This window comes from Furipterus horrens, unplaced genomic scaffold (assembly GCF_987537825.1).
Source record: "Furipterus horrens unplaced genomic scaffold, mFurHor1.1.pri manual_scaffold_6, whole genome shotgun sequence".
NCBI classification, from domain to species: domain Eukaryota; kingdom Metazoa; phylum Chordata; class Mammalia; order Chiroptera; family Furipteridae; genus Furipterus; species Furipterus horrens.
Window position 1 is genome coordinate 130,340,264 of NW_028327176.1, and position 26,274 is coordinate 130,366,537.

Genomic DNA, 26,274 nt, shown 5'->3' on the forward strand with positions numbered 1-26,274 from the left:
AGTGTTTCATGACTGTAATATATAAATTTTAGGGAAAAAGTGATATTTTTACAAAGAATCAAAAAAATATTTTTCATCTTTTAGAAAAGTTATTACATGTATACTACTTATACTAAGGCATATTTTAAGAATAAATAGTCTACATTCAAAAAATTCACTATTTCTACAACCCTTGGTTATGTCAAAAAACGCAACGCATATATTCTCCACCTGGCTAAGATTTGCACATTTTTCGTTGTACTATCTATCTATAAAACTACTCCATTTTCTATCAACTTTCTCTTTGTACCTCATTTCCAACTTATTTATGTATTTATTAGATCCTTGCTCAGACTGGAAGGTGTTGAGCAATGTGAATATAATATAGATTTATGGATCTGATATCAGTGTCAATTTTGTACACATTACAAAATAAGTACAAATCAAGATATTATTTAGTTTATAAATGGATAAAGTTCCTCTCTTCTGTTACCTTTCTTTAGGTCATTTAACTACACACTGACATTTCTAGAGAACCAGAAGGGAAAGGCAGAAAAAATCCCTCTACTTCTATAACCAGTAAGTACACTGATAAGTACTTCCTGGAGTGTGGGAAGGAACTGTCTAAAATTGAGTTATCTGTGGATTTCATTTACGTGTGCAGTCCATAGTCTCCAGTAAAGCAGGTAATCAAACACTAATATATGTTAACTGTGAGATTAATAAGGCAATGATATGTATCTTGTTAAAAGTTTTGTAAAAGAATTACAGGCATTGTTACTGTATGTAGTATAGCTCTACAGTTCCTTACTAAAATGCAGTAATAGAATCACATACAGCAAAAGAGTTAATAAAGATAATGATGCTATCACAGAAGGATTAGCATCAACAAATACAAAAACAAAAATACATATGATTAAATATACCTACCTGTTGAATTTTGAATTGCGCGTTGGTGATTCTGCACCTCTTAAAAGTTGTCTGAAATACTTCAAAATTAATAGTGATTTATTAAACTAACAGTTAATACTGAAACATGCTACTTTAACACACTACTTTCCAGTTTACAGAAAATGTTATTTAAATCAAGTGAATACAACCACAGTCAAATAGAGTAAGGATTAAAATATTGCACTTGATTTCCACCAGTCTATAAATAGTGTATATACAAAAATGGGGTTTCTATTTCAACAAAGTACCACTAGGCCACTCACGCATTAGGCAAATGAAGTACAGTAGACCAATTTGGTCACAGTCTATCTAGACACACACACACACACACACACACACACACAGTTTTGGTATTGGGAATTGTTTTTACCAATTAACTTCTACTCTTCATTAAGTTATATAGTAAAAAAAAAAAAGAGTATTCAGCTTCCTAATTAATCATGCTTTATTTTTCTGTTACTTGAATTACTCATCTAATGCTATCAAAGCCACTATTAAGTTTTACAGAAAAATCCTCAAACAAGATTAATATCTTAACTTACCTCATCACTGTGGCAGAACATAGGAGTAAACACATTCTCCAACAGAGAAAGTACATGTTCATAAGCTTCAAAAAGACATCTCATAGTTTGAAGTTTCACAACATCTATATATGGGCCTTCAGCAACTATTTTTAAAACATTACATTGTAGAAATAGTTTATGAATACCATAAATACATTATATATTAGTTTAAAATTCATGACAATGAAATAGCATATAAACATGTTTTGTAGAAAATCCACTGTAAGGTACAGAAATCACACTAGAACAAGAAGTTAGAACAATCAAGCTCTAGCTCTGGCAAGTATTAGTTATGTGGACTACGAATAAGTTTCTTCATCAAAGCTTCATCTAGCCCTGGCTGGTATGGCTCAGTGGATTGAGCACTGGCCTAAAAACCAAACGATCGCCAGCTTGTATCCCAGTCTGGGCACATGCCTGGGTTGCAGACCTGGTCCCCATCTGGGTGTGCACGAGAGGCAACCACACATTGATATTTCTCTCCTTCTCTCCCTCCCTCCCCCTCTAAAAATAAATTTAAAAAAAATTTTTTTTTTAAACTTCAGCTAGTTAGTAAAGTAGGATTATGGATACCTGTGTATCTCATACAACTGTTGCAATAGTAAATACGATACAAGAGAAAACTCTGAAAACTGTGAAAAGCTGTAGAATTCTCATAATCATCTTTTACTTACTTTTTTGAATCTCTTCTACAATGAAGGGATCAAATCGAATTTTGTCAATACTTTCATCCAAACAATATGTCTTATAAATCTTCTGCAACTCCTCATGAAGAGACAGCATTTCATCATTTGATAACTCTGGTCGCAAAATTCTATCATTGAATTCCTCTAACAAATTAGAAAAGAGGAAGAAAAAATGAATTATTTTAATATACAACTATTCATGAAAACTTCATGCTCCCAGTATAATTGTAATCAATATTAAAAGCAGCAATTATAAACAGTTTGCCCTGGCTGGTGTGACTCAGTGGACTAAACACCCCCCTGGGAACCAAAGAGTCACCAGTTTGGCTCCCAATTAGGGCACATGCCTGGGTTGTGAGCCAGGTCCCCAGTAGGGGGCCCGCAAGAGGCAAGCACACATTGATGTTTCTCTCCTCTTTCTCTCTCCTTGCCCCTCTCTCTAAAAATGAATAAATAATATCTTTCAAACAAACAGTTCATCATTTTAAGCTTTTTAAGACTTAATTGGATGGGACAGCTGTAATAACATGATCAATAAAATATAATTTAAAAGACTTAATTGGAAGTAAAATCACTACTCAGATGAAAGAAAACCTCAAATGTTTTATAGACTAATATAAAATATATAAATACTTGCATACAACTTTTCTAGAATTTAGAATAGTAAATACATTTCTAAAATTTCCATATTTTAATTTTTATCTACAATTTTCTTTAAAGAACATACTGTAGTAATTTCTTATACCAAGTGTCTGTAACATTTTAAAATCCAATTCACTAAAATAAGTGATTTTTTTTAGTTCCAGTGAAATTTTTAAACAATATTCCTTCCACCATGAAGGTTACAGACTAGTGATAGAGCTGAGAGTTTGAGCAAATGATCTTTTTTTATTTTTTCCCCCAAATGATAGATAATAGTAGTTGGACAGCCAAAATATTGACTTTTTTTTCTTACAAGAGATATTGGTACGGCCTTTACCTCAATTCTTAGTTATCCAAAGTGAAACACAGAGAGAAAGAAGAGTTTTTAAAAACAGCAACAAAATCTATAAGATCTTTGGGATGATAAAAAATTCATTTAATTGGAGTCTCAAAAGCAACGAAAAAAAAAAAACTAAGTCAGAATATTTGAAAAGATAACAGCCAAGAGTTTTCAAAAATGATGAAAGACACCCAACCCACATATCCAAGATTCAGTAATATCCAAACAGAAAAAATAAAAAGAAAACTACACATTATAGTCAAATTACTCAAAAACAAACAGAAAATTGTAAAATCTGTCAGGGAGAAAAGGGATATATTATATAAATGGAAACAAACATAAGAATGGAAGCTAATTTCTACTTGGAAACAATGACATTGTCCAAAGGACAATAAAAGAATGACAGCAAAATACTGAAAGAAAATACTGTCAACCAAAAAATTCTACATTTAGTGAAAATATCCTTCAAAAATGAAGACAAAATAAACATCTCTTCAGAGAGACAAAAGCTAAGAAAATATACCTCCAGTAGATAGTACAGGAAATGTGAAAAAAATTTTTTAGCAGAAGGGAAATAACAAAAACCTGGTGCTACAGAAAATAAATAGCACCAGAAATGTAAATATGCCTGTAACTATTATGACAAAAATCTGTATGTGAACGTTGATTACTTAAGGAAGAGATAACAATATACTATGGGGTTTATTGGCTACACATAATTAAAATATATGATAATGTCATCGCTGGCATTTAGCTAGATAATGATAAAAGAAAAAAGATTAAAGGGAATAAGACATTGATCTTGATAAACTAGGAAGCAGAAGCCTGCTTGCTAGTCAGGAAGCTATAGCTTCACACCCCAGGGGATTACAGCACTGTGCTCCAACCAAGAGGATTAATACTTCTCGCTTCCCCACCCTGCTCCAGTACCAGATTGCCAGTTTGGAGCAGAGGAAGACAGGCAAACGTGCAACAGAGTCAAAATGGTGTAAGGAAGGTGCCTGACCAAAGAGGCCTGTCAGTCTAGCCTGGGGAAAGAAGGAATTAGTTGGGAGGTGACCCATCCAAAGCCTGTGAAAGCCTGTGAAGTTGATTGGTTCTTTTGAAATGGCATGTGGTCTGTCCCAAACCCAAGCTAATAAAACCCCAAGGGAACAAAGGGACTCACTCTCTCTCTATTGTCCACCCAGTGATGCTCTCGCCGTTCGTTCTTGCACTCTCTCACCTGGAAGCATGCAACCATATGGCTCTAGCAGCCGCATGGCCCATGCCTATATGGGTTCTACATGGCTCCAGGAGGGAGCCTGAAATAGACTGCAGCTGGGAACAATGGGGACTGAGACTGCTTGGCAGCCACTTGTGGGCTCCAAAGGACTGTACTTAAATATGAATAAGAAACTCTGGACATTGGCTTTTATCTTGGCCTGTGGAAGACATTGTAGGAATTTATCTGTGGTAGGACAGAAGGAGATGGGACATTGGAAACCTAGCAGGCAGCTTCTATCTCCACATCAATAAAACATCTTGCCTCCCAACAATCTTCCATGCATGGGTCCTTGGAATACTTTCCTTGTGACCATGTGGAAGAATGTAATCCCCACCTAGAACAATAACAAGCACAACAGGCAGGAAGGGGATAATGTGAGGTATACTGAGATTCTTATATTGTTGCTGAAGCAGTAAAATATTTATTTTTATAGCAATAAAATATTTTTAAATGACGGCCTAAACGAAATATACGCAGTGTAATTTCTGAGAAATCACTAAAAGAAAAAGAAGGAAACAGAAGAGACAAAAAAAGTCAACAGAGGTGACAAAAATGGAATACTAAAAAATATTCAAGTAACTCAAAGATAAGAAGAAACGAAGAATATATGAAACAAATACAAAACACCACAACAGAAGATCTAACAATAAACATACAATAATTATATTAAGTGTAAATGTACATATATACTACAATGAAAAAGCAAAGATTATCTAATCAGATTTTTTCAAAGCAAGATTCAATTATATGCTGTTTACAGGAAATACACTAAATACTTTAATCATATAGAAAAATATATACAATGCAAACTCAGATGTAAAGAAAGATGGTGTAGCTATATTAATATCAAAGTAGACTTCAAAACAGAATTAACAGAGATAAAGAGCCTTTTATAATCATAAAGGGATAAATTCATCAAGGAGACATAACAATCTTAAAGTTCAAAATACATTAAAAAAATAAAGTAAAAGGGAGAAGTAGCAAAGGAATTAAAAAATCAGAAAAAATATAGAATATTTTAACACAATGCATCAATTTAACCTGACATTTATAGAATGTTACCAACACAACAAAATAAATGTTCTTTTCACATGCACATGGAACATTCCTTAAGACAGACTATATGGATGGCCCATAAAACAAGTTTCAATAAATTTCAAATGACTAGAGCCACAGAGAATATGTTGTTTGACCAGAACAGTATTAAATTAGAAATTAATCAAAATAAGATACCTAAAAATAGACAAATCTTTGTAAATTTAACAATATGCTTCAAAATAACCCAAGGGTCAAAGAACACACCACAGAAAAATCCGAAAGTATTTCTAACTAAATGACAATAAAAAATACAACATATCAAAAATTTTGGAATTCAGCTATAATTCTTAGAGAGAAATTTATAATTTTTTAAAAATTATTTGTCAGAAGGAGACTGGCAGAATTACTATCTAGTTATATTGCTAATTAACCTTCAACTATTTGTATAGCACGTAAGAAATAACACTGCTCACACATACGAGAAAGCAGGTCAATGAAATGTGCATGAGAAATTTATAATTTTAAATGCATATTTTAAGGAAGACAGAGGGCAGTACAATTAATCATCAGTGTTTTATCTTAAACCAGAAAAAGAAGTGCAAACTAAACTCAGTTACTAAAAGAAATAATAAAAATAAAAGCATAATATCGGCAAATCAAAAATACTTATAAATTCAAATAAATCCCTAGCAATAAAGATTAAGAAAAGTACAAATTACCAATGAAGAGGGGACATCACTACAGCTACATAATAAGAAAAAACTGGGAATAGCTTGATGACAATAACATACATTACTGAGATGCACTTAAAAGCATTCAAAAAATTCATTATCTATTCAGGATAAAGATTCTCTTCAAGTCAGGAACAGAAGGAACCTTTCTCAATCTGATGAAGGATAATCTATACAAGACCCAGACTAATATCATACTTAATGGTACAACACTAAATGATTTCACCCCAGGTTAAGAAACAAAGCAAGGATGTCAGCTTTCACCACTTCAATTAAACATTATAGTGATGGTCCCAGCCATTCAAATAGGAATGAAAAATAAAAGACATAAACATTATAAAGAAAAAAGTAAAACTGTGTATTCACAGATGACATGATTGTGTATAGAAAATCCCAAGGAGATCTCCAAAAAAAAGCGACTAGAACAAATAAATGACTACATCTATGTCACAAGATACAAAGTTAATATGCAATAATATTTCTATATATTAGCAACCATTTGAAAATGTATTTTAAATACTATATGCAAATACAACCAAAAATATAAAGACCTAAGTGAAAACTATAAAACATTATAAAGAGAAATTTAATAAGACTGGAATGAATGAAAAAATATAACATGTTCATGCACTGGAAATCTAAATACTGTTGAGATGTCCTTACTCTCCATGTTGATCTACAGATTCAATGCAATCCAATAAAAAAATCCAAGTAGGCTCTGTGTGTGTGCGTGTGTGAGTGTGTGTGTGTGTGTGTGTGTGTGTGTGTAAATTGGCAATCTGATTCTAAAATTCATACAGAAATGCCAAGAACCTAAAATAGCCAAAACAATCTTAAAAAAGAATGAAGTATGAGGTCTCAGACTACCTGATTTTAAGACTTAGTATATAGTCTAATCAAGGCTCTGGTATTGGGACTTCCATCCAAGATGGAAGCATAGGTAGACATGCTTTGCCTCCTTGCATAACCATAAGATCACAACTAACCTAAAAAAAAACCCAACTAGAATTGCCAGAAAATCGAACTGTATGAAAGTCCAACAACCAAGGACTTAAAAAAGAAATATTCATCCAGACGGTAGGAGGGGTGGAGCTGGGGAGCTGGGTTGGAGAGGATGCAGTGTGCTGGCAGTGAGGCGGTGGCAAGGCAGCAGCAGCGTCTGGTGGAACGGGGAGTCCCATATACATGTGTGGTGAATAAAAGCCAGGAGGGACACCTGGGGAGCAATCCTAGCCCCATGCCAGACCGCGAAGCCAGGGCTCCTGCGCCAGGAAAATAAAGCCTCATAGCTTCTGGCTGTGAAAACAAGTGGGGGTTGGGGTGTCAGAAGAAACTGCCTGTCTCTCAAGAGAGTCCATTTAGAGGGCTCCCCATTGTCCTAGAACGCATGCAAACCCACGCCAGTTGCATATAGGAAGTGTGTGAAGTGAGTGGAAACGGGAAGAGTGCCAAGCAAGTAGCATTGTTCCCTCTCTGACCCCTCCCCAACATATAGCACCACAAAGTGGTGAAACAGGTCACCGGCCTTGGCGAATACCTAAGGCTCTATCCTTATAACGTAACAGATGCCAAGACAAGGAGTTAAAGCAGCTTTACCAAATACATAGAAACAAACACAGGGAGGCTGCCAAACTGATGAGACAAAGAAATATGGCCTAAATGAAACAACAGAACTAAACTCCACAAAAAGAACTAAGCAAAAGAGATAGCCAACCATCAGATGCAGACTTCAAAACACTGGTGATAAGGATGCTCAGAGAACTCACTGAGTATGGTAAACACACAGGGAATGATGGCTACACTAAGTGAAATAAAGAAAAATCCACAGGGACCCAACAGTGAAGAGAAGGAAGACAGGGTTCAAATCAACAATGTGGAACATAAGGAAGAAATAAACAGTCAACCAGTACAGAATGAAAAAACAAGAATTCAAAAAGGCGAGGAGAGAAAAAGACTCTGGGACATTTACCAAAGTGCCAACCTCCAAATCATACAAATGCCAGAAGGAGAAGAAAAAGATAAGAAATTGAAAACTCATTTGAAACAATAATGAAAGAAAACTTTCCTAATTTCATGAAGGAAATAGACATACAAGTCCAAGAAGCACAGAGATTCTCAAACAAGCTGGACCCAAAGAGGAACACACCCATACACAACACAATTAAAATGCCAAAGGTAAAAGATAAAGAGAGAATCTTAAAAGCAGCAAGAGAAAAGAGTTACCTTCAAAGGAGTTCCCTTTGAAGACTATCAGTTGATTTCTCAAAAGAACCTTGCAGGCAAGAAGTATTCAAAGTGATGAAAAGCAAGGACCTACAACCAAGATTTCTCTATCCAGCAAAGCTACCATTTAGAAATGAAAGGGCAGATAAAGTGCTTTCTAGACAAGGTAAAACTAAAGGAGTTCATCATCACCCAGCCCTTATTATGTGAAATATTAAAGGGACTTATTTAAGAAAAAAAAGATCAAAACAATGAACAGTAAAATGACAACAAACTCACAACTATCAACAACTGAATCTAAAAACAAAAACAAACTAAGCAAACAACTAGAAGAGGAACATAACCAAAGATATGGGGATCATTAAGGAGGGTTATCAGCGGGGAGGGGGAAGGGGAAGAATGGAGGAAAGGTACAGGGATTAGGAAGCATATTTGGTAGGTACAAAACAGACAGGGGGATGTAAAGAATAGTAAAAGAAATAAAGAAGCCAAAGAACTTATATGCACAACCCATGGACATGAGCTAAGGGGGAAATTGCTGGAGAGAAGGGGGTTACCAGGCGAAGGGTGGCAAAGGGAAAAAAAATTGGGACAACTGCAATAGCATAATCAATAAAATATACTTTAAAAATTTTAAAAGTAAAAACTCCCAGAAAATAAATAAATAAAATTAAAAACGGGTATTGGAAAAAATAGATATCTATAGCAAGGTAAAAAATGTGAACCTACCTAATACCAACACAAAAATTATTTCAAGATAGATCACAAACCCACATGTAAAAAATAAAACTATAATGCACCTAGAGAAAAACAGGCAAATATCCTGACTTAAGGTAGGCAAAGATTTCTTATGAAAGTCTCAGAAAGCACTAAGCATAAAATTTGAAATAGATACAATAAATTTATCAAAATTAAAAAGTTCTATTCATCAAAATACACTATTAAGAAAATGAAGACAAGCCATAGTCTGTAAGAAAATATTCATAATCCTTATATCTGACAAAAGACTTGTATCTATAATATGTAAAGAATGCCTATAATTTAATAACCAAAAACAAAAACAAAACAAAACAAAAAAAACAATAAAAGACATGCAAAAGACTTAAACACTTTCACAGAAAAATATTTGTATGGTCAATAAGCATATTAGCAAGTGTTCAACACTAGTAGTCATTAGAGAAATGCTAATTAAAAGGACAACAAGATACCACCACATACCCACCTAACTGGCTAATATTAAAAACATAAACACCATCAAATTTTGGTAAAGATGTAGAGCAACCAGAACTTTCACACATTGCTAGGGGGAATAAAATAGTACCACTTCAAAAAACAATATGGAAGTGTCTTTTGAATTAAATATATATTTATCCTGTGACCCGTCAATTCTACTTCCAGTTATTAAATATGTGCCCAACAGAAAGCCTTGTACAGGAATGTTAGAAACTTTATTCATAGTAGCCCATTAGTGGGAACAGTCAGGATATCCATCTACAAGAAGAATGAATAAAGAAACTGTGGCACACTCATGCAAAAGGATATTACTTTGCAATAAAATAGAGCAAAGTACTCATCTATATAGCAACATGGATCAATCTTAAAAAGGATTACCCCGAGGACTTCCTGCCAAGATGGAGGCCTAGACAGACACGCTGGGTCTCCCTCCACAACTAAAAAGGAATACAACTACCTGAAAACCAGAGAAACAACCAGAAGTTCCAGAAAATCAAACTGCATGGAAGTCCAGCAAACAAAGATATAAAAAAGAAATACTCATCCAGACAGGCAGGAGGGGTGGAGCCAGGGCAAAGAGGATGCAATGCAGTGGCAGTGGCAGTGGTGGCAGCGGCAGCGGCAGCGGCAGCAGCAGCGGCAGGCCGGCAGAAAGCAGAGTCACACATTTTAAAAAGTCAGGAGGGACACCTGGGGAGCGTTCCCAGCTCCTCACCAGACCACACAGCTCACAGTCACAGCGCCAGGGAAAATCAAGCCTCATTGCTTCTCACTGTGCAAACCAGTGGGGATTGGGGCGGAGAAAAAAACTGCAGGTCTCTCAGCAGAGTCCACTTGTTTAAAGGGTACCCACGGTCCTAGAACCTCCGCAGACCCACCCACTCTGGGAACGATGGCCAGGGCAACAGCTAGAGGGGCGCCAGTCCCACATGGAAGCGGGAGAAGGGCCTGGAAAAGGGGCAAGTGCTGGGCAAGCAGCATTGTTCCTTCTCTAACCCCTCCCCCACATACAGCATCACAACGAGGTGAAACAGTTCACTCTATACTGGCGAATACCTAAGGCTCTGCCCCTTACAATGTCATAAGAACGACAGCTCTACGTAAGACACAGAGGCATACAAACACAGGAGCCTGTCAAGATGAGGCAACAGAGAAGTACAGCCCAAAAGGGGGAATGGATCAAGGTTCCAGTGGGAGAACTGAGTGAGAGGAGATAGCCAACCTAACAGACGCAGAATTCAAAACACTGGTGATAAAGATGCTCACAGGCTTGAGAGATAAGCTTGAGTACAGCAAATGTATAAGGGAAGAAGTGAAGGCTATGCTAAGTGAAACGAATGAAAATCCACACAAAATCAATGGTGAAAGGAAGGAAACTGGGGTTCAAATCAATGATTTGGAACAGAAGGAAGAAAAAAAGTCAACCAGTACAGAATGAGAAAACAAGAATTGAAAAAAACGAGGAGAGGCTTAGGAATCTCTGGGACAACTTTAAACGTGCCAACATCCGAATCATAGGGGTGCCAGAAGGAGAAGAGGAAGAGCAAGAAATTGAAAGCTTATGTGAAAAAATAATGAAGAAAAACTTCCCAAATTTGGCGAAGGAAATAGACATACAGGTCCAGGAAGCACAGAGTACCAAACAAGCTAGACCCAAAGAGGAACACACCAAGACATATCATAATTAAAATGCCAAAGGTGAAAGATAAAAGAAAGAATCTTAAAAGCAACAAGAGAAAAGCAGAGAATTACCTACAAAGGGGTGCCTATAAGACTGTCAGCTGATTTCTCAAAAGAAACTTTGCAGGCAAGAAGGGACTGGCAAGAAGTATTTAATGTGATGAAAAGCAAGGACCTACAACCAAGATTACTCTATCCAGCAAAGCTATCATTTAGAATGCAAGGGCAGATGAAGTGCTTCCCAGACAAGGTAAAGCTAAAAGAATTCATTATTACCAAGCCATCACTGTATAAAATATTAAAGGGACTTATTTTAAAAAAAGATCAAAACTATGAACACTAAAATGACAACAAACTTACAACTATCAACAACTGAATGTAAAAAGTAAAAACAAAATCCAACTAAGCAAACCAGAATAGGAACAGAATCATACATATGGGGATCATTTGGAGGGTTATCAGCTGGGAGGGGGAAAAGGGAGAAATGGGGAAATGGTGCAGGGATTAAGAAGTATAATTGGTTGGTAGAAAATAGACAGGGGGAATGTTAAGAATAATATAGGAAAGGGTAAAGTCAAAGAATTTATATGCACAACCCATGGACATGAACTAAGGGGGGTGGGATTGCTGGGAGAAGGGGAGTACTGAGCAGAGGGGAGCAAAGGGGTTAAAATTGGGACTACTGTAACAACATAATCAATAAAATATACTTAAAAAATGCATTACACTGAATCAATAAAGCTAGGCACAAACATGTGCATACTATGTGATTCCATTTATATAAACGAATGGTACAGACAAAACTAATCTGTGACGAGAGAAACGAGACCAGACATTGCTTTGGAAGGAGTCAGAAAAGGGGTGGATCACTTAAGAAGGGCTCAAAAGGAACTTTGCAGGGGGATAAAAATGATCTATATCTTGATAAAGATGTAGATTATTCAGATGTACAGATTCATCAAAACTGATCAAATGTTCACTTAAGTGCAACAAATTTCATCTGTAATTTATACTTAAATTTTTTAAATGACATTTTAAAAAGAAATTAAGTACATTAATAAAGTGTCTCATAAATCTAATAATGTAAGATGTTACAGAGCTTAAAATTAAAATGAAACACTTTTATATTTGATTATTTTATCAAAATAATCCTTAATGGAAACTATTACAAAGCACTGTTCATATGGGCTAATGACTGAGTATAATATTTTCATTATACTTAACCTTTAGTAGTTTTTTTCTGCTAACAGAATCTGGTTGAAATCTGTTATAGATTATGTCCCAATCTAGAAAAAGTAGACACTTGAACAACAACTCATAGGTGCTCTTAAGACTATCCAGTAAATAAATTTAGTACAATGATAGATGACAACTACAAGCATCAGAACTGATCTAAATATTCAAATATATTTAAAAATTTTTAAATGACTTTTATAAAGTACATAGGTAAGCCTCACCCACAGTCAGACAAATCTGCAACACATGCACTGCTCCTTCTTGTTTCAGAAAGTTCATAAAGCGAAATAAGAGATCTTGCTGCTCTCTGATTTGCTTCAATTCTAACTTCAGTACCTAGATACAGTATGGCAGGAAGAGTCAGTTAAGGCTATATAAACACATGATAAAATTCTTTATATAAAAAGTAATATAAAGTACTGTTGAAAATACTTACAGATGGCTTTTTATTTCTAGGTTCTGCAAATTTTTGCAAGAATGGAACCAAAGGGGAAGGTGGCTCAGTTGCTTTCTCAGGCTTTAAAGAAAGAGAATTAATTAATTCATTAAAATTGTCATTGATTTGACAGATAAGAATCAAATTTCAATGCCATGTGAAGTGTTTTCTAATATGCTAAATACTCACTGGACTGTCAACTATGAAGATGATAATCAAATGATTCACAGTATCCTAATAAAAAATCATAAACACAGGTCAGAATAATTCCATTACTGTATTCTGTCCACCAGATTTCTCATAGTTTTTATCATATTATGAAAGTTTCTAGAAAATTAAGAAAGAAAGCAATGGCAAAGCATGTGCACTTATTATTTAATATGCAGAGACTTTATAAAAATCTATAATGCATAATTTCACCTTTTATGAAAATGGACAATGAAAAGTTAACCTGATTTTGACATTTAAAATGTTTACAGCCCTGGCTGGTGTGGCTCAGTGGATTGAGCACTCGCCTCTGAACTGAAAGGTCAATGGTTCGATTCCCAGTCAGGGCACATGCCTGGGTTGCGATGCAAGAGGCAACTGATCTCTCGCACATTGATGTTTCTCTCTATCTTCCTCCCTTCCCCTCTTTCTAGAAATTAATTAATTAATTTTAAAAATGTTTATAAAATATTCCTTTTTCTTCAAAACCGTACTGGATCAAAAGCAAAAGCAACTCAAGTGTCTAACGAGAAATGGATGAATAAGTAAATGTTTCATATATTATAATAAAATATTATTCTGCCCTGAAAAGGAACTTTTGATACATGCTACAGCATGGATGAACTTCAAGAACACTATGCTAAGTGCAGTAAGCCAATCACAAAAAGACAAACACTGCATGATTCCACTTTTAATAGGTATATGGAGTAGTCACCTTCATAGAGACAGGAAGTAGCATGGGGGTTGCCAAGGGCTAGGGGCAGGGAGAGATGAAAAATTACTGTTTAATGGGTACAGAGTTTCAGTTTTGTAAGATGAAAGAGCTGTGGAGAGGAACAGTAGTGACAGTTGCTCAACTTTATGAATTACTTAATACCACTAGTGTATATATGAAAACATTTAAGATGATAAATTTTAATCACAATTAAAGAAAAAAATGTAAGTCTTACTGGATCAGCTAGAAAATCCAAAGAAGGAAGGAACACCGAACCAGAAAGGATCTCTCTTAAAAGTAAGGTCAGGGATCTGAAAAAGAAACAATGGTGTATATATTTATTGATTTACATTAGTTTTTACCTGGGAATCTTATTAAAATGCACACTACGATACCGCAGGTCTGGGGTATGTCCCAAGACTCTGCATTTCTTACAGGCTCCCAAGTAATGCTCATGATACTGGTTCACAGACCACATTTGGAGTATTTAATTGGCTAAAAGAGAATATAATTTAAGAGAAAAAAAAGATTTCCTTAGCTGAAAGGACTTAAGTGAGCATTAGAAAACACTTCCCACCTTGGAATAGTTAAACTGTTTAATACATTTTTTTTTAAACACTCATTAACCCACTTTATTGGAAAGGGCTCTCAACAACTGCATATAACCTGCACCTGTAGCATTAAATATACATTTTTAAAGTAATGTTTAAAACTAACATCTTTAAAAGTATAATCATTTTGTAATTATAATATTTAGATTAACATTATACATTAGTTTAAATGAAAAATGTTTTAATTAAAATATTGGAATTTTTTAAAATAAAAATTTTAAATAACAAATTAAATGTTTAAAGTGCACCAGGAAAAATAAGCCATGATTTCTCCTCTAAGGATTATTAGGGTAAGAGCAATAAGATAACTTTATGGAATAATCTAAACACGATTCTGCCAAAACAAGGGAGGAACAACCAAGTGACATCTAACTATTCTCTGTATCGTTTACTCAAATAGTCTCTGCCAGTGAGTCATAATGTACATGTATTTAAAAAGGAACACCAATCTCAGACATTTCTTGTAGGAATATTTTTTCTGATATATTGCTTCAGACAAGGGAAATAAAAGAAAAAATAAACAAATGGGACGATATCAACTAAAAAGTTTTTGCATAGCAAAGGAAACCAACAAAATGAAAAGATGACCTACTGAATGGAGAATATATTTGCAATATATCTGATAAAGGGTTAACATCCAAAATTAATAAAGAAAACTCAACACTAAAAGAAAAAAGAAAAAAGAAAGTACTCCAACTAAAAAATGGGCAAAGGACCTAAATAAACATTCTCCAAAGAGGATACATAAGATGCTCAATGGCACCAATGATCAGAGAAATGCAAATTAAAACCACAATGAGATATCACCTCACACCAGTCACAATGGCTATCAACAAGTGTTGGTGAGGACGTGGAGAAAAGGGAAACCTCATCCACTGCTGTTGGGAATGCAGGCTGTTGCAGACACTATGGAAAACAGTATAGCATTACCTCAAAAAATTAAAAATGGAACTGCTTTATAACTCAGCAATTCCACTTCTGGGAATATATCTGAAGAAACCCAAAACACTAATTCAAAAGAATATATGCACACTTATGTTCACTGCAGCATTATTTACAGTAGCCAAGATCTGGAAACAGCTCAAGTGCCTGTCCTTCAGTAGATGAGTGGACAAAAAATCTGTCATACATTTACACAATGGAATAAACTTAGCCATAAAAAAGGAAACCTTACCCTTTGCAACAGCATGAATGCATCTGGAGAGCATTATACTAAGTGAAATAAGCCAGTCAGAGAAAGACAAGTACCATATGATTTCACTCATATGTGGAATCTAATGAATAAAATTAACTAACCAACAAAATAGGAACAAATTCAGAGAGAACACACTGACAGCTGTCAGAGAGGAGGAGTGTTGTGGGGCTGGGTGAAATAGGTGAAGGGATTAAGCTAAAAAGTAAATTAAAAAGATAAAGAAAGAATTCATAGACAAAAATATGGTCATTACCAAAGAGGAAATAGAGTAGGAGGAGTTAGAAGAGAGTATAGGGGGAATAAATAGTGATACAAGGTGACTTGCCCTGGGGTGGCAAACACACAATACAATATATAGATGATGTATTATAGAATTGTACACCTAAAACCTATAAAATTTTATTAACCAATGTCACCTCAATAAATTCAATAGAAAGAAAAATTAAAAAGTAAAAAATAAAATGGAACACCAAGAAAGTAACAAAGTATAATGATCTCAAATAAGAAAAGTAATTTTAGCTTGGCCATGTAGCTCAGTTCCGATATGCCAAGGTTGTAGGTATGATCCTCAGTCAGGGCACATACAAGAGTCAACCAATAAATACATAAGTAGGTAGAACAACAAATTGATGTTTCCTTCTCTCTTTCTCTCTCTCTCTCTCTCATCCCCTTCTTCTCTCTCTAAAATCAATTAATTTTTTAGAGAAAATTAACTTTATTCCTATTTATCTCTGATTTCCCAGGATCAATTTCCAAAAAAAAAAAAACTCTAGGCAACATAACACATCATGAATACTAAGCACCTAAAATGGAATTTTAAGACCTGATAAACTATATATTTAAAATAAAATATTCACATCACAGGCTAACCTCAAGTTTTAGTGTACTCCTACTATGATCAAGAATAGCAATATTCATATGGCATGGTATGCAAATATTGCTCTGACATTTTCCAGGCTATTTATACCTGCAGTCTGTTGCTTTAGGAGGCAAAACATAAGGAAAAAGTAGTTCAGTAAGTTTCCTTAAATAGTGTAATTCATCTCTTCGACTCCTTAAGGCCACATGAAGCTCTGGACCATATTCTTCTAAAGCAGCTTGCTGTAAAAACTCTGTATTTTCCACTATAAGTACAGATAAAAATAAATATTGAAAAAAAGTTAAACAACATTAAATAACTTTAGCCATTTCCACTGACAAAGAGAAAATCATTTAACGTAGTCATTCTTTTCCTAGACCTCTTTTCTTTCCATTATGTATTCTACTGGGAAATCTTCCACAAACAGAATATAAAAAAGTAGTTTTCCCCTTGCCTGTAAGTTTTTACATTTTGCAATAAAAAACCCTTTCCCCTTGACAGATAATAATTTGAACTACTTTACAAATTATATGTCACTACTTTACAAATTATATTAAACAAAAGCAAATTTTTTTTTAAGTGGAAAAAAACTAAAGAAAACATCTTCTCACATACACAAAGCTTTTGTTATCAAATGTATATCCTTGGCAAATTAAAAAAAAAAATCCTTCTTAAAATTCTTATTGCCTCTGCTTTCACACCAAAATCATTCAGGTACCTCTTTTAAGCAACTACAGTAAAGAAAATGGCTTCCTTGGTTAAATTCTGTATCTTATGCCCAGAATATAAGGACAGAAGAGGTACAGAGAACTGTGTAAGATGGAACTCCATAAACAGATAATTTAACAAATATTGATAGTAACTTATGGTAAAAGTTATATTAACAGAAAGTTTTCTTAAAGGGTCAAGCACTAAACTAATATTTTAAGACTTAAAAGTAATAGTATTGCTACTCCTTTTTACAGCCCTCAAAAGCCTAAGAGAAAAACCAGTCATGCTTTCCCCTACTTGCATTTCATGCCAAGTTTTAAAATCATGGAGTCTGTGAAGGGAATCTTAACCCTAATTCAAAGGCATTTATTTTTGACTATCTTCTTCTATTTTTAATGGAAGAGAATGCAAGTGCGTTTTCTTAAAAAAGCCAACATATACATTCTAATAATGTGAGTACTAAGAATATAAATGAAGGCTAGCCACACCAGAGGTACAACAGCCGGACTGGCAAAGGACACAGTTTTTATAAGACATATATTTTACTTTATAATTATGCAAATATTTGCAAGCATTTTCCCCCAAGAATTTGGGGTGCTGGTCTTTTTAAAATTTATGTTATGAGCAGGGAATTAAAATAAGAAGACTAAGCTATGCTTTAGAAACACGGAACAGACTGACAGCTATAACAGGGGAGGAGGAAGGCTGAAAGAAGGTGAAGAGAATAGTCAAAGACCATATATGCAAGACCATCGCCATGGGGGGGACGGGATGGGTGCAGGGGGGACCAAGAGGGAAAAACTGGTACAATTGTAATACCATAAACAATAAAATATTTAAAAGGAAAAAATAATTTTAAAATAAGACTAAGCCATACTAAATCTCAGCTCAACTTCTTTACTGATATGATCTTGAACAAATGATATAATCCCTTTGAACCTCAGTTTCCACATCAGTAAATAGTTATTAAATAGTTAGAAACACTGAAAAGTTGTCATTCAAAATGAATAATTATATCTGATGTGATTAAGCATTCACAATATATAAATTAAGTCACTAGACTGGAATTTATTCAACATCTGTCATACATAAGTTTATGCAGTCCTAGGTAATGAGAACATAAAGAAATAAGGCAAAAGATAAAAAGATTAGAGGGGAAAAGAAATCTTAACTGAGAATATAATAAAAATTAGATACTAAAAAACAGGGCACAGATTAATCTCCACTATTCTCTGGTATATTTACTGCCTAACCAGTTTGCAGTTGTCAGACCACAAAAGGAAAAGCCCCTAGGATCTATGACAGTGGTTCTCAACCTGTGGGGTCGCGACCCCTTAGGGGGTCGAACGACCCTTTCACAGGAGTCGCCTAAGACCATCGCAAAACATATATAATTCCATATTGTTTTTGTGATTAATCACTATGCTTTAATTATGTTCAATTTGTAACAATGAAAATACATCCTGCATATCAGATATTTACATTACAATTCATAACAGTAGCAAAATTACAGTTATGAAGTAGCAACGAAAATAATTTTATGGTTGGGGGTCACCACAACATTAGGAACTGTATTAAAGGGTCGCAGCATTAGGAAGGTTAAGAACCACTGATCTATGACAAAGAAATAGTTTCAGGATGAAAGACTGGACCGTCCTGTATAATTCTTATTGAATTTAAATTAAGTCAATGCTAAATATATACACACACCCACATATACATTCAACATTTCTAAGGGCCAATGAAGTACATACATAGAAAACATCAATATACAGGATGGGGAAGAGTAGATTTACAGTTGTGAGTCTGCAAAACACAGACTCTATTCTTGTATTATTACCTATTGTATTATTTTCCATAAGAACAACTGTAAACCTATTGAGTTGGCCAAAAGTCCGTTATGTGTTTTCCATACTATGGCTCTAGTAGCACATAGTTTTATTTAACTAAATTTGAAACCATTTTGTTAGACTGTATTGTGACAGTTGTCATATCAGCATACGTTTTTAAAAAACATCAAAATTGGTGAATTTTTGTGCAGCCATTTTAATTTTTGGAAATGGAAGAAAACACAAAATTTTAGGCATCTTATTCATTATTATTTCAAAAACCATAATTGAAACACATTAAAAAAATTGTGCAGTGTACTGAGAAAGTGCTGCAACTAATAGAATGTGTTTGTGAAGTTTCTTCATACTATTGACATTTTGGCCAAATAATCTTAGGCTGTGGGGCTGTCTTAAGCATTGGAAGATGATTAGCAGCATCCCTGGCCTCTACCCACTAGAAGCCAGTAGTAGGAGATAGCTAATATACTCAAAAAAATCCAAATCAATAAAATTATTGCTGAAAATGAAAAATGTGTCTTATTTTACAGAAAAAAACGTAACAGACTTTTTGACCAACCCAATACTTTTGTCCTACCCTGTGTAATTCCTACTCTCAATACGTGGATTAAGGAGAGAACACCTAGAGAGGATGAATATAAATGAAGAGATGAACCTTAAATTACTTCCTAAGTTATGCACAATTGTGGGGCCATGAATTTAGAGAACAAATTCATGCATTAAAGAAATGAAAAATCAAAAATCTGAAAACTATTTTTGCAATTTTACCTAATTTAGTGTCATATTTAGAACACCGGGACCTTTAGATAAAATAACAGTCCTTATAAATTTCAGTAATTACAATGTTATTAATGAATCCAGTATAAATTTAATGGTGATTTTTTTTTAATTGAAGACCATTTTCTACATGAATAGCAGCAAATTAGCAATACGTATCTTGTAAAAGACTCAACAATAAATTTCAATCAAACTGGTCTATCTATAAACAGAAAACATCACTCCCATAGAGACAAAATAATTTGAGGATTTTATTAAACTTACCAATTCAGCTAAATATAAAAAGATGATTCCATTTACTCATAGTCTATATCTTTAAAAAAAATTAAAACTATATTTAAAAAAATTTTCCATACAAAAACTTAAACACAAATGTTTATAGCTTTATTCATAATTGCCAAAATTTGGAAGCAACCAAGATGTACTTCAACAAATGAATGAATAAACAAAATGTGGTACAGCTATACAATAGAATATGGCCAATAAAGAGAAAAGAGCTATCAAAGCATGAAAAGACATGAAGGAACGTTAAGGCATACTTCTAAATGAAAGAAGCAAGTCTGAAATAGCTACCACATAATTCCAACTATATGACATTCTGGAAAAGGCAAAACTAGAGACACTAAAAAGATCGGTGGTTGCCAAGGGTTCATGAGGAATGAATAGGTGAAACATAAGGAATTTTTAGGACAGTCAACTACTCAGTACCCTGGCTGGTTTGGCTCAGTGGATTGAGCGTCGGCCTGCGAGCTAAGTGTTGCTGGTTCGATCTTCCAGTCAGGGCACATCAGAGAAGGAAAACTCTGACTCCAAAAAACCTCCGCTGCCTTGCGGCATACCTCTTCAGGGGAAAAGCTAAGGGAGTAAACCCCGACAGAAAATCCGGAGCCGGAGTCCCTAAGGCAGTTTGACGTTGTAGTCAACACCGGCAACTCCTGCGGCGCACCTGAAGCCAAGCTGTATTGACTCCGTCTTTCCCTTGGACCCTTCAGCTGCGAAGAGAGGGGGGGTCTGCTGCATGGGCAACAGCAGACCCTCCATATCACCCTGCCCAGGCTCTGTAGCTTCAGCTTCACTGGAGAGGACACTCCAGCGTCATCGCAAGATGTCGATTCAACACGGGAGGAGACAGATACCGTGTCACTCCCGAGTCGGACTGCACAACCATTCTCGGCGGTGCAGATAGACTCTTAAGAAGCTACACCATCGTCTCTCGAGACGGACGGCTGCCGACTGCGACTGCAACTACTCAGTATGATATTGTAATGGTGGAGAGATGACACCATGCATATGTCAAAACCACAGAATATACAATAAAAAGAGCAAACCCTAATGAAAATTATAGACTTCAGTTAATAATAATGTATCATTAGTATATGAGTTGTAATAAATGTACCAACTAATACAAGATACTAATAATAGGGAAGTGGAGAGAATATATGGGAACTCTTGATACGTTCTGCTCAGTTTTTCTCTAAACTAAAACTTCACTAGCCTGGTCGGGTGGCTCAGTTGATTGGAGCATCATCCCATACACTAGGGCACATACCTAGGTTGTGGGTTCTATCCTAGGTCAGGGTGTGTATGGGAGGCAACAAGATTGATTCTCTCTCTCCCTCTCTCTCTCAAATCAATAAACATATCCTTAAGTGATGATTTAAAAACACTTCACTAAAAAATAAAATTGACTAATAAAAAAATACTTTTCCTATATTCTTTAATAGTAATCTTAACAAAACAGCTACAACAAAGTTACTATCTTCTAGTGTGTTTGTGCTAGTAATAAGGCAATGATTTTAAAAGTTTATTTTTAAATTTAACAATTATACATATTCAAACTATTCACTTTTTAACTATGTTGAAGTAAAACTATTTGCACTTGTTATAACATTATAAGATGAACCCAGAAAAAATGTTTAAATATATAATTTAAAATATTTCTCATACTTAACGAATGATTCATACCAAAGAATAAATAAACTAATTATTTAATTTCAACTCTGCCTTGGACATAATTTTCCCAAAGGTACTCTGATTATATTAATTGATATTACAAAGGAGGAAAAATTGGTTTCATGCTCACATGAGCCTGGGATGTACTGAATTATAGTTAAAGCTATTTCTCTGCTGCAGGACTACTCAAGAGATTTTGGTATGCTAGTACTTACTGGGAATTTCTAGCAGGGAAATATAATATGTAGTAATTTACAGAAAACATGACTATGAAACCTCTTCTACATGGTCATCTTATATAGAATAGTATTCTGCAGAAAATACTGGAAAACATTGACAAAGAATACCAAATGCAGACAGAAAGAAACTCAGTTTGGCATTTCAGCTTGATCTAAGAGCAAGAAAAGTCCTAAATGAGATTTCATTCATTCAATTAGAAAAAAAATTACTGAACATATGCTATGGGCAAATCATGACAGTATAAAGGCCAAGACACACAAGAGAAACTGCAAATAGGTCATCCCAGCTAAAGCATAATACACAGTGAAACAAGAGTAGATCAAAATATTTGACCAGATAAAAAAGGGTTTAAATATACAGTTTAGACTCTACAGCAATCATTAATTTTTGTTTAGGAGGGAGGTAACGTATAAGAATTGTGAAACTGCCCTGGCTGGTGTGGCTCAGTGGATTGAGCTCCGGCCTGCGAACCAAATGTCGCTGGTTCGATTCCCAGTCAGGGCACATGCCTGGGTTGTGGGCCAGGTCCCCAGTTGGGGGAGTGCGAGAGGCAGCCACACATTGATGTTTCTCTCCCTCTCTTTCTCTCCCCTTCCCCCTCTCTCTCTAAAAATAAGTAAATAAAATATATTTTAAGAACTGTGAAACTAATGTAGTATTAGTACAGAGGATGGGTAGTACATAGGATAGGTCAAAACTGTGAAATCAGGGGAAGAGATGTGGGATAAAAATCAGAAGTAATGAAGGCAACAGACTATCATTCAAAAAAACATAAGTAATCAAAATAAATCTAAAAGTAAACTATTTTAATTTTCATAGATTCTTGAGTTTTCACAATCACTTATATAACAAACTACTAAAAACCAATTTGTTTAAAAAAACACTCTCACAGCATTTGTGAACATATTAATTAACGTACAAATACTCATACTTAGATATTTAAGATGAAAGTTGGTGTATAAAACAAAACTACTCCAACTTTATAGCAGAAAACTGTATTACCTTTCCGACTGGCTTTAACTATCACCTCTATATGCTTCATTGCTGCTTTTAGTAGTTTCTTGGTTATAATAGATGGAATATCCACCTAGAAAAATTCAACATTAAAACCTTTAAAGTAATTATCACTTAGTTACAATGGCAGGAACACTATACATATTTAAGATATTGGAACATATGGTCTTAAAACTTACAGATATTATTTAAATCTTTTAAAAACTTAATTTAAAAAGTACTTTATATTCTTAGATCACACTAACTGTAACTTCAGAGAATTTTCCTACCACAGTAATGAAAATATCTTAATATGCATACCGTATATACTAAATTTTTCTCAAAAAATATCTTTATTCATGACATTTCTTCAATGTGTTTTAAATGCACACAAGGAAAAATCTCAAATAACTTATCATTCCTTTGAGGCAATAAACTATGTTACTAAGGTTACCTATAAATGAAGTTTTTCATTCAGTTGACAATCTAAATCCTGATTTTAAGGTATATGAAAGCCTTCTATTTTACAATAATACTAGTTTTCATCATTCCCCACAGACATTTTTCAACATAAACGCTGGAAACTGTAGTGACTATGGTAGATTAGTGAGAAAGAATTGAGGACTTATATGAACAAACATAAAAGAAACAAATAAAAAAAAGTAACTAAAAATGAATTGCAAATAAATCACCAAAAGCCATGTTTACTGGACTTTGACATTTGACAGGCTTATCTTCCATTATCAAAATCAATATATTTTCCCTTTATCAAAAGCATGATAAGAAAATGTCATCACAATAGTGTTAAGTTTTGTGTTAACTTTTCAATGATTTTTAAATTCCATATTAAAGAAAAGGAAAAAAAATCACAAGTTGGTTAATTTAATAAGCATGATAGATCATAAACTCCCAATTTTTAGTGATTTACTAATAAAACGCAGAGTAGTTTACATATATCTTTTGACTATATAAGGTCACTTTCAATAAGTGGGGTATTTTTACTAGTAGTATGCCTTTTTGCAAAATAACATTGGTCTTCATTTTTCCCCAGCCTCCTGGTATTCAATGGTTATGAAATATTCTCATATTTATCAAATAAACAACATTTTAATTGTCTTCTAAGAATACACATAAAAATTTTCATATGTAAGTTACATTTTAAAGACCTCAGAATCAAAACAGTAAAATAATGAGTTTGTCACTCAACTTTTATTAAAAAAAAAAAAAAAACAAAAAAAAACCATGAAACACAAAAACAGTGCACCTTAAGTGATTACTTGTTTTCATTATCCCCAAACTGCCAACTTACATTATTTAGGTAATGGTATGAGGATAGAACATTGTACTAGGAATATGATAGTCCTGGCCTAAACCTCTGCCCATTAACTACCTTTGACACTTTGACAAAGTTACTTTTTATAAAAATTGGTATGATAATGACCCATTTATCTTTCCCGGGATAGTGATACAAATAAAATAAAAGAAAGAATATTTAGCAACTCAAAAAGTATTTGCAAATCACATACCTGATAAATGAATATATAATGAACACTTACAATTCAATAATAAAAAGACAAATAACTCAGTTAAAAATGGGCAAAGGATTTGAATAGACATTTCTAAAAAAAAGATACACAAATGGCAAATAAGCAAATGAAAAGATGCTCAACATCATTAGTCAGCAGGGATGTGCAAATTAAAACCACAATGAGATACTGCTTCACAACCCATTACCATGGTTAGAATCAAAAAGTGAGATAACAACTAATTCTGGAAAGGATGTGGAGAAATCAGAACCCTCAAACACTGCTGTTGGGATTGTAAAATGGTGGCGCCACTTTGGAAAGCAGTCTAGCAGTTCCTCAAAAAGTTAAATACAGAGTTACCATTTGACCCAGCAATTACAATCCTAGATATATAGCTAAGACAAATAAAAAAATATATCTCCCTCCATCCAAGAAAAATGTGTGCACAAATGCTATGGCACCATTATTCATAACAGCCGAAAGTGAAATCTAAAGGTCCATCAATTGGTGGATGGATAAACAAAATGTGGCATATTCATACAATGAAATATTATTCGGACATTAAAAATGAAGTACTGATACATGCTACAACATGACAGACAAAATTAATTAACCTTAAAAACATTACGCTAAGTAAAAGTAACCAGTCACAAAAGGCCACAGATGATATGTGGCCATTTCTATGAAATGTCCAGAATAGACAAATCTATAGCAACAGAAAACAGACTGGTGGTTGGCTAAGGCTAAAGGAAACTGGGAAAATGTGTTTATGACTAAAGGGTATGAGGTTTCTTTTGGGATGATATAAATGTTCTAAAATTTACCCCTGGCTGATGTGGCTCAGTGGGTTTAGTGCCAGCCTGAGAACCAAAGGTTCGCTGGTTCGATTTCCAGTCAGAGCACATGCCTGGGTTGCAGGCCAGGTACCCAGTTGGGGGCGTGCGAAAGGCAACTGATGTATCTCTCACACACCAATGTTTCTCTCCCTCTCTTTCTCATTCCCTTCCCTTTTCTCTAAAAGTAAATAAACAAATTCTTTAAAAAAATTTTTTTTTGAGTTAACAATAATAAAGATATATATGGCCTTGATATACATATTAACAACCTTTAATATGTGAGCTTTGTTTTCAAAATGGAAAAATGCCACATATCTTATTTTCTAGCCCCTTCAATGGAAATAAGTACTGTTCTACAGAATGGTTTTTCATGCCTGGATAGGATTTTATAGTTGGCATGTATTATACTAAATAACCAACAACCCTATCATTAAATAAAGTTTTTCATTATACTGAAATGAATTCTTGAAATACATTTTTATATAAACTCTGGTTATTTATTTTAAATATATTATTAAAAATAGAGTTAAATTTGGGAGTATAAACATTTTAAATCTTTTAATAAAGATTACCAAAATGGCTTCCAGCATAAGTGTTAATACCAATTTGGATTCCTACTTGCTTTGGCTATTTCCCCACAATAACTCTTTTTTATCTTTCCCAATCTATTAAGACAAAAGATGGTATCTTATCAAAAAACTTATTTATTTGATGAGACAACATAGTTCCAAGTATTCATTGGTACTTTATATTTTTCTTCTGTGAACTGCTTATTCATAATTTTGCATTATCATTTCTT

At 34.2% G+C, this 26,274-nt stretch overlaps 1 protein-coding gene and 1 non-coding gene across 5 annotated transcripts in view; both read right to left on the reverse strand.

The window, feature by feature from the left end:
• The window catches only part of SNX14 (sorting nexin 14), a 99,641-nt gene that overhangs the window by 34,065 nt on the left and 39,302 nt on the right, over nucleotides 1-26,274 (reverse strand). For all 4 annotated transcript variants that reach the window (XM_090279637.1, XM_090279638.1, XM_090279640.1 and 1 more), the window contains exons 7-15: nucleotides 23,123-23,207; nucleotides 16,701-16,857; nucleotides 14,163-14,238; nucleotides 13,195-13,239; nucleotides 13,006-13,086; nucleotides 12,791-12,905; nucleotides 2,168-2,323; nucleotides 1,473-1,597; nucleotides 910-968 (exon numbers count right to left, since the gene is read on the reverse strand). In XM_090279637.1, coding sequence (XP_090135763.1) covers nucleotides 910-968; nucleotides 1,473-1,597; nucleotides 2,168-2,323; nucleotides 12,791-12,905; nucleotides 13,006-13,086; nucleotides 13,195-13,239; nucleotides 14,163-14,238; nucleotides 16,701-16,857; nucleotides 23,123-23,207 — 899 coding nt within the window. The remainder of the gene's footprint in view (nucleotides 1-909; nucleotides 969-1,472; nucleotides 1,598-2,167; nucleotides 2,324-12,790; nucleotides 12,906-13,005; nucleotides 13,087-13,194; nucleotides 13,240-14,162; nucleotides 14,239-16,700; nucleotides 16,858-23,122; nucleotides 23,208-26,274) is intronic.
• Nucleotides 5,845-5,972, reverse strand: LOC150007416 (small nucleolar RNA SNORA19). The gene has a single exon (XR_016512155.1). It is a non-coding gene; the product is annotated as a small nucleolar RNA SNORA19 (small nucleolar RNA).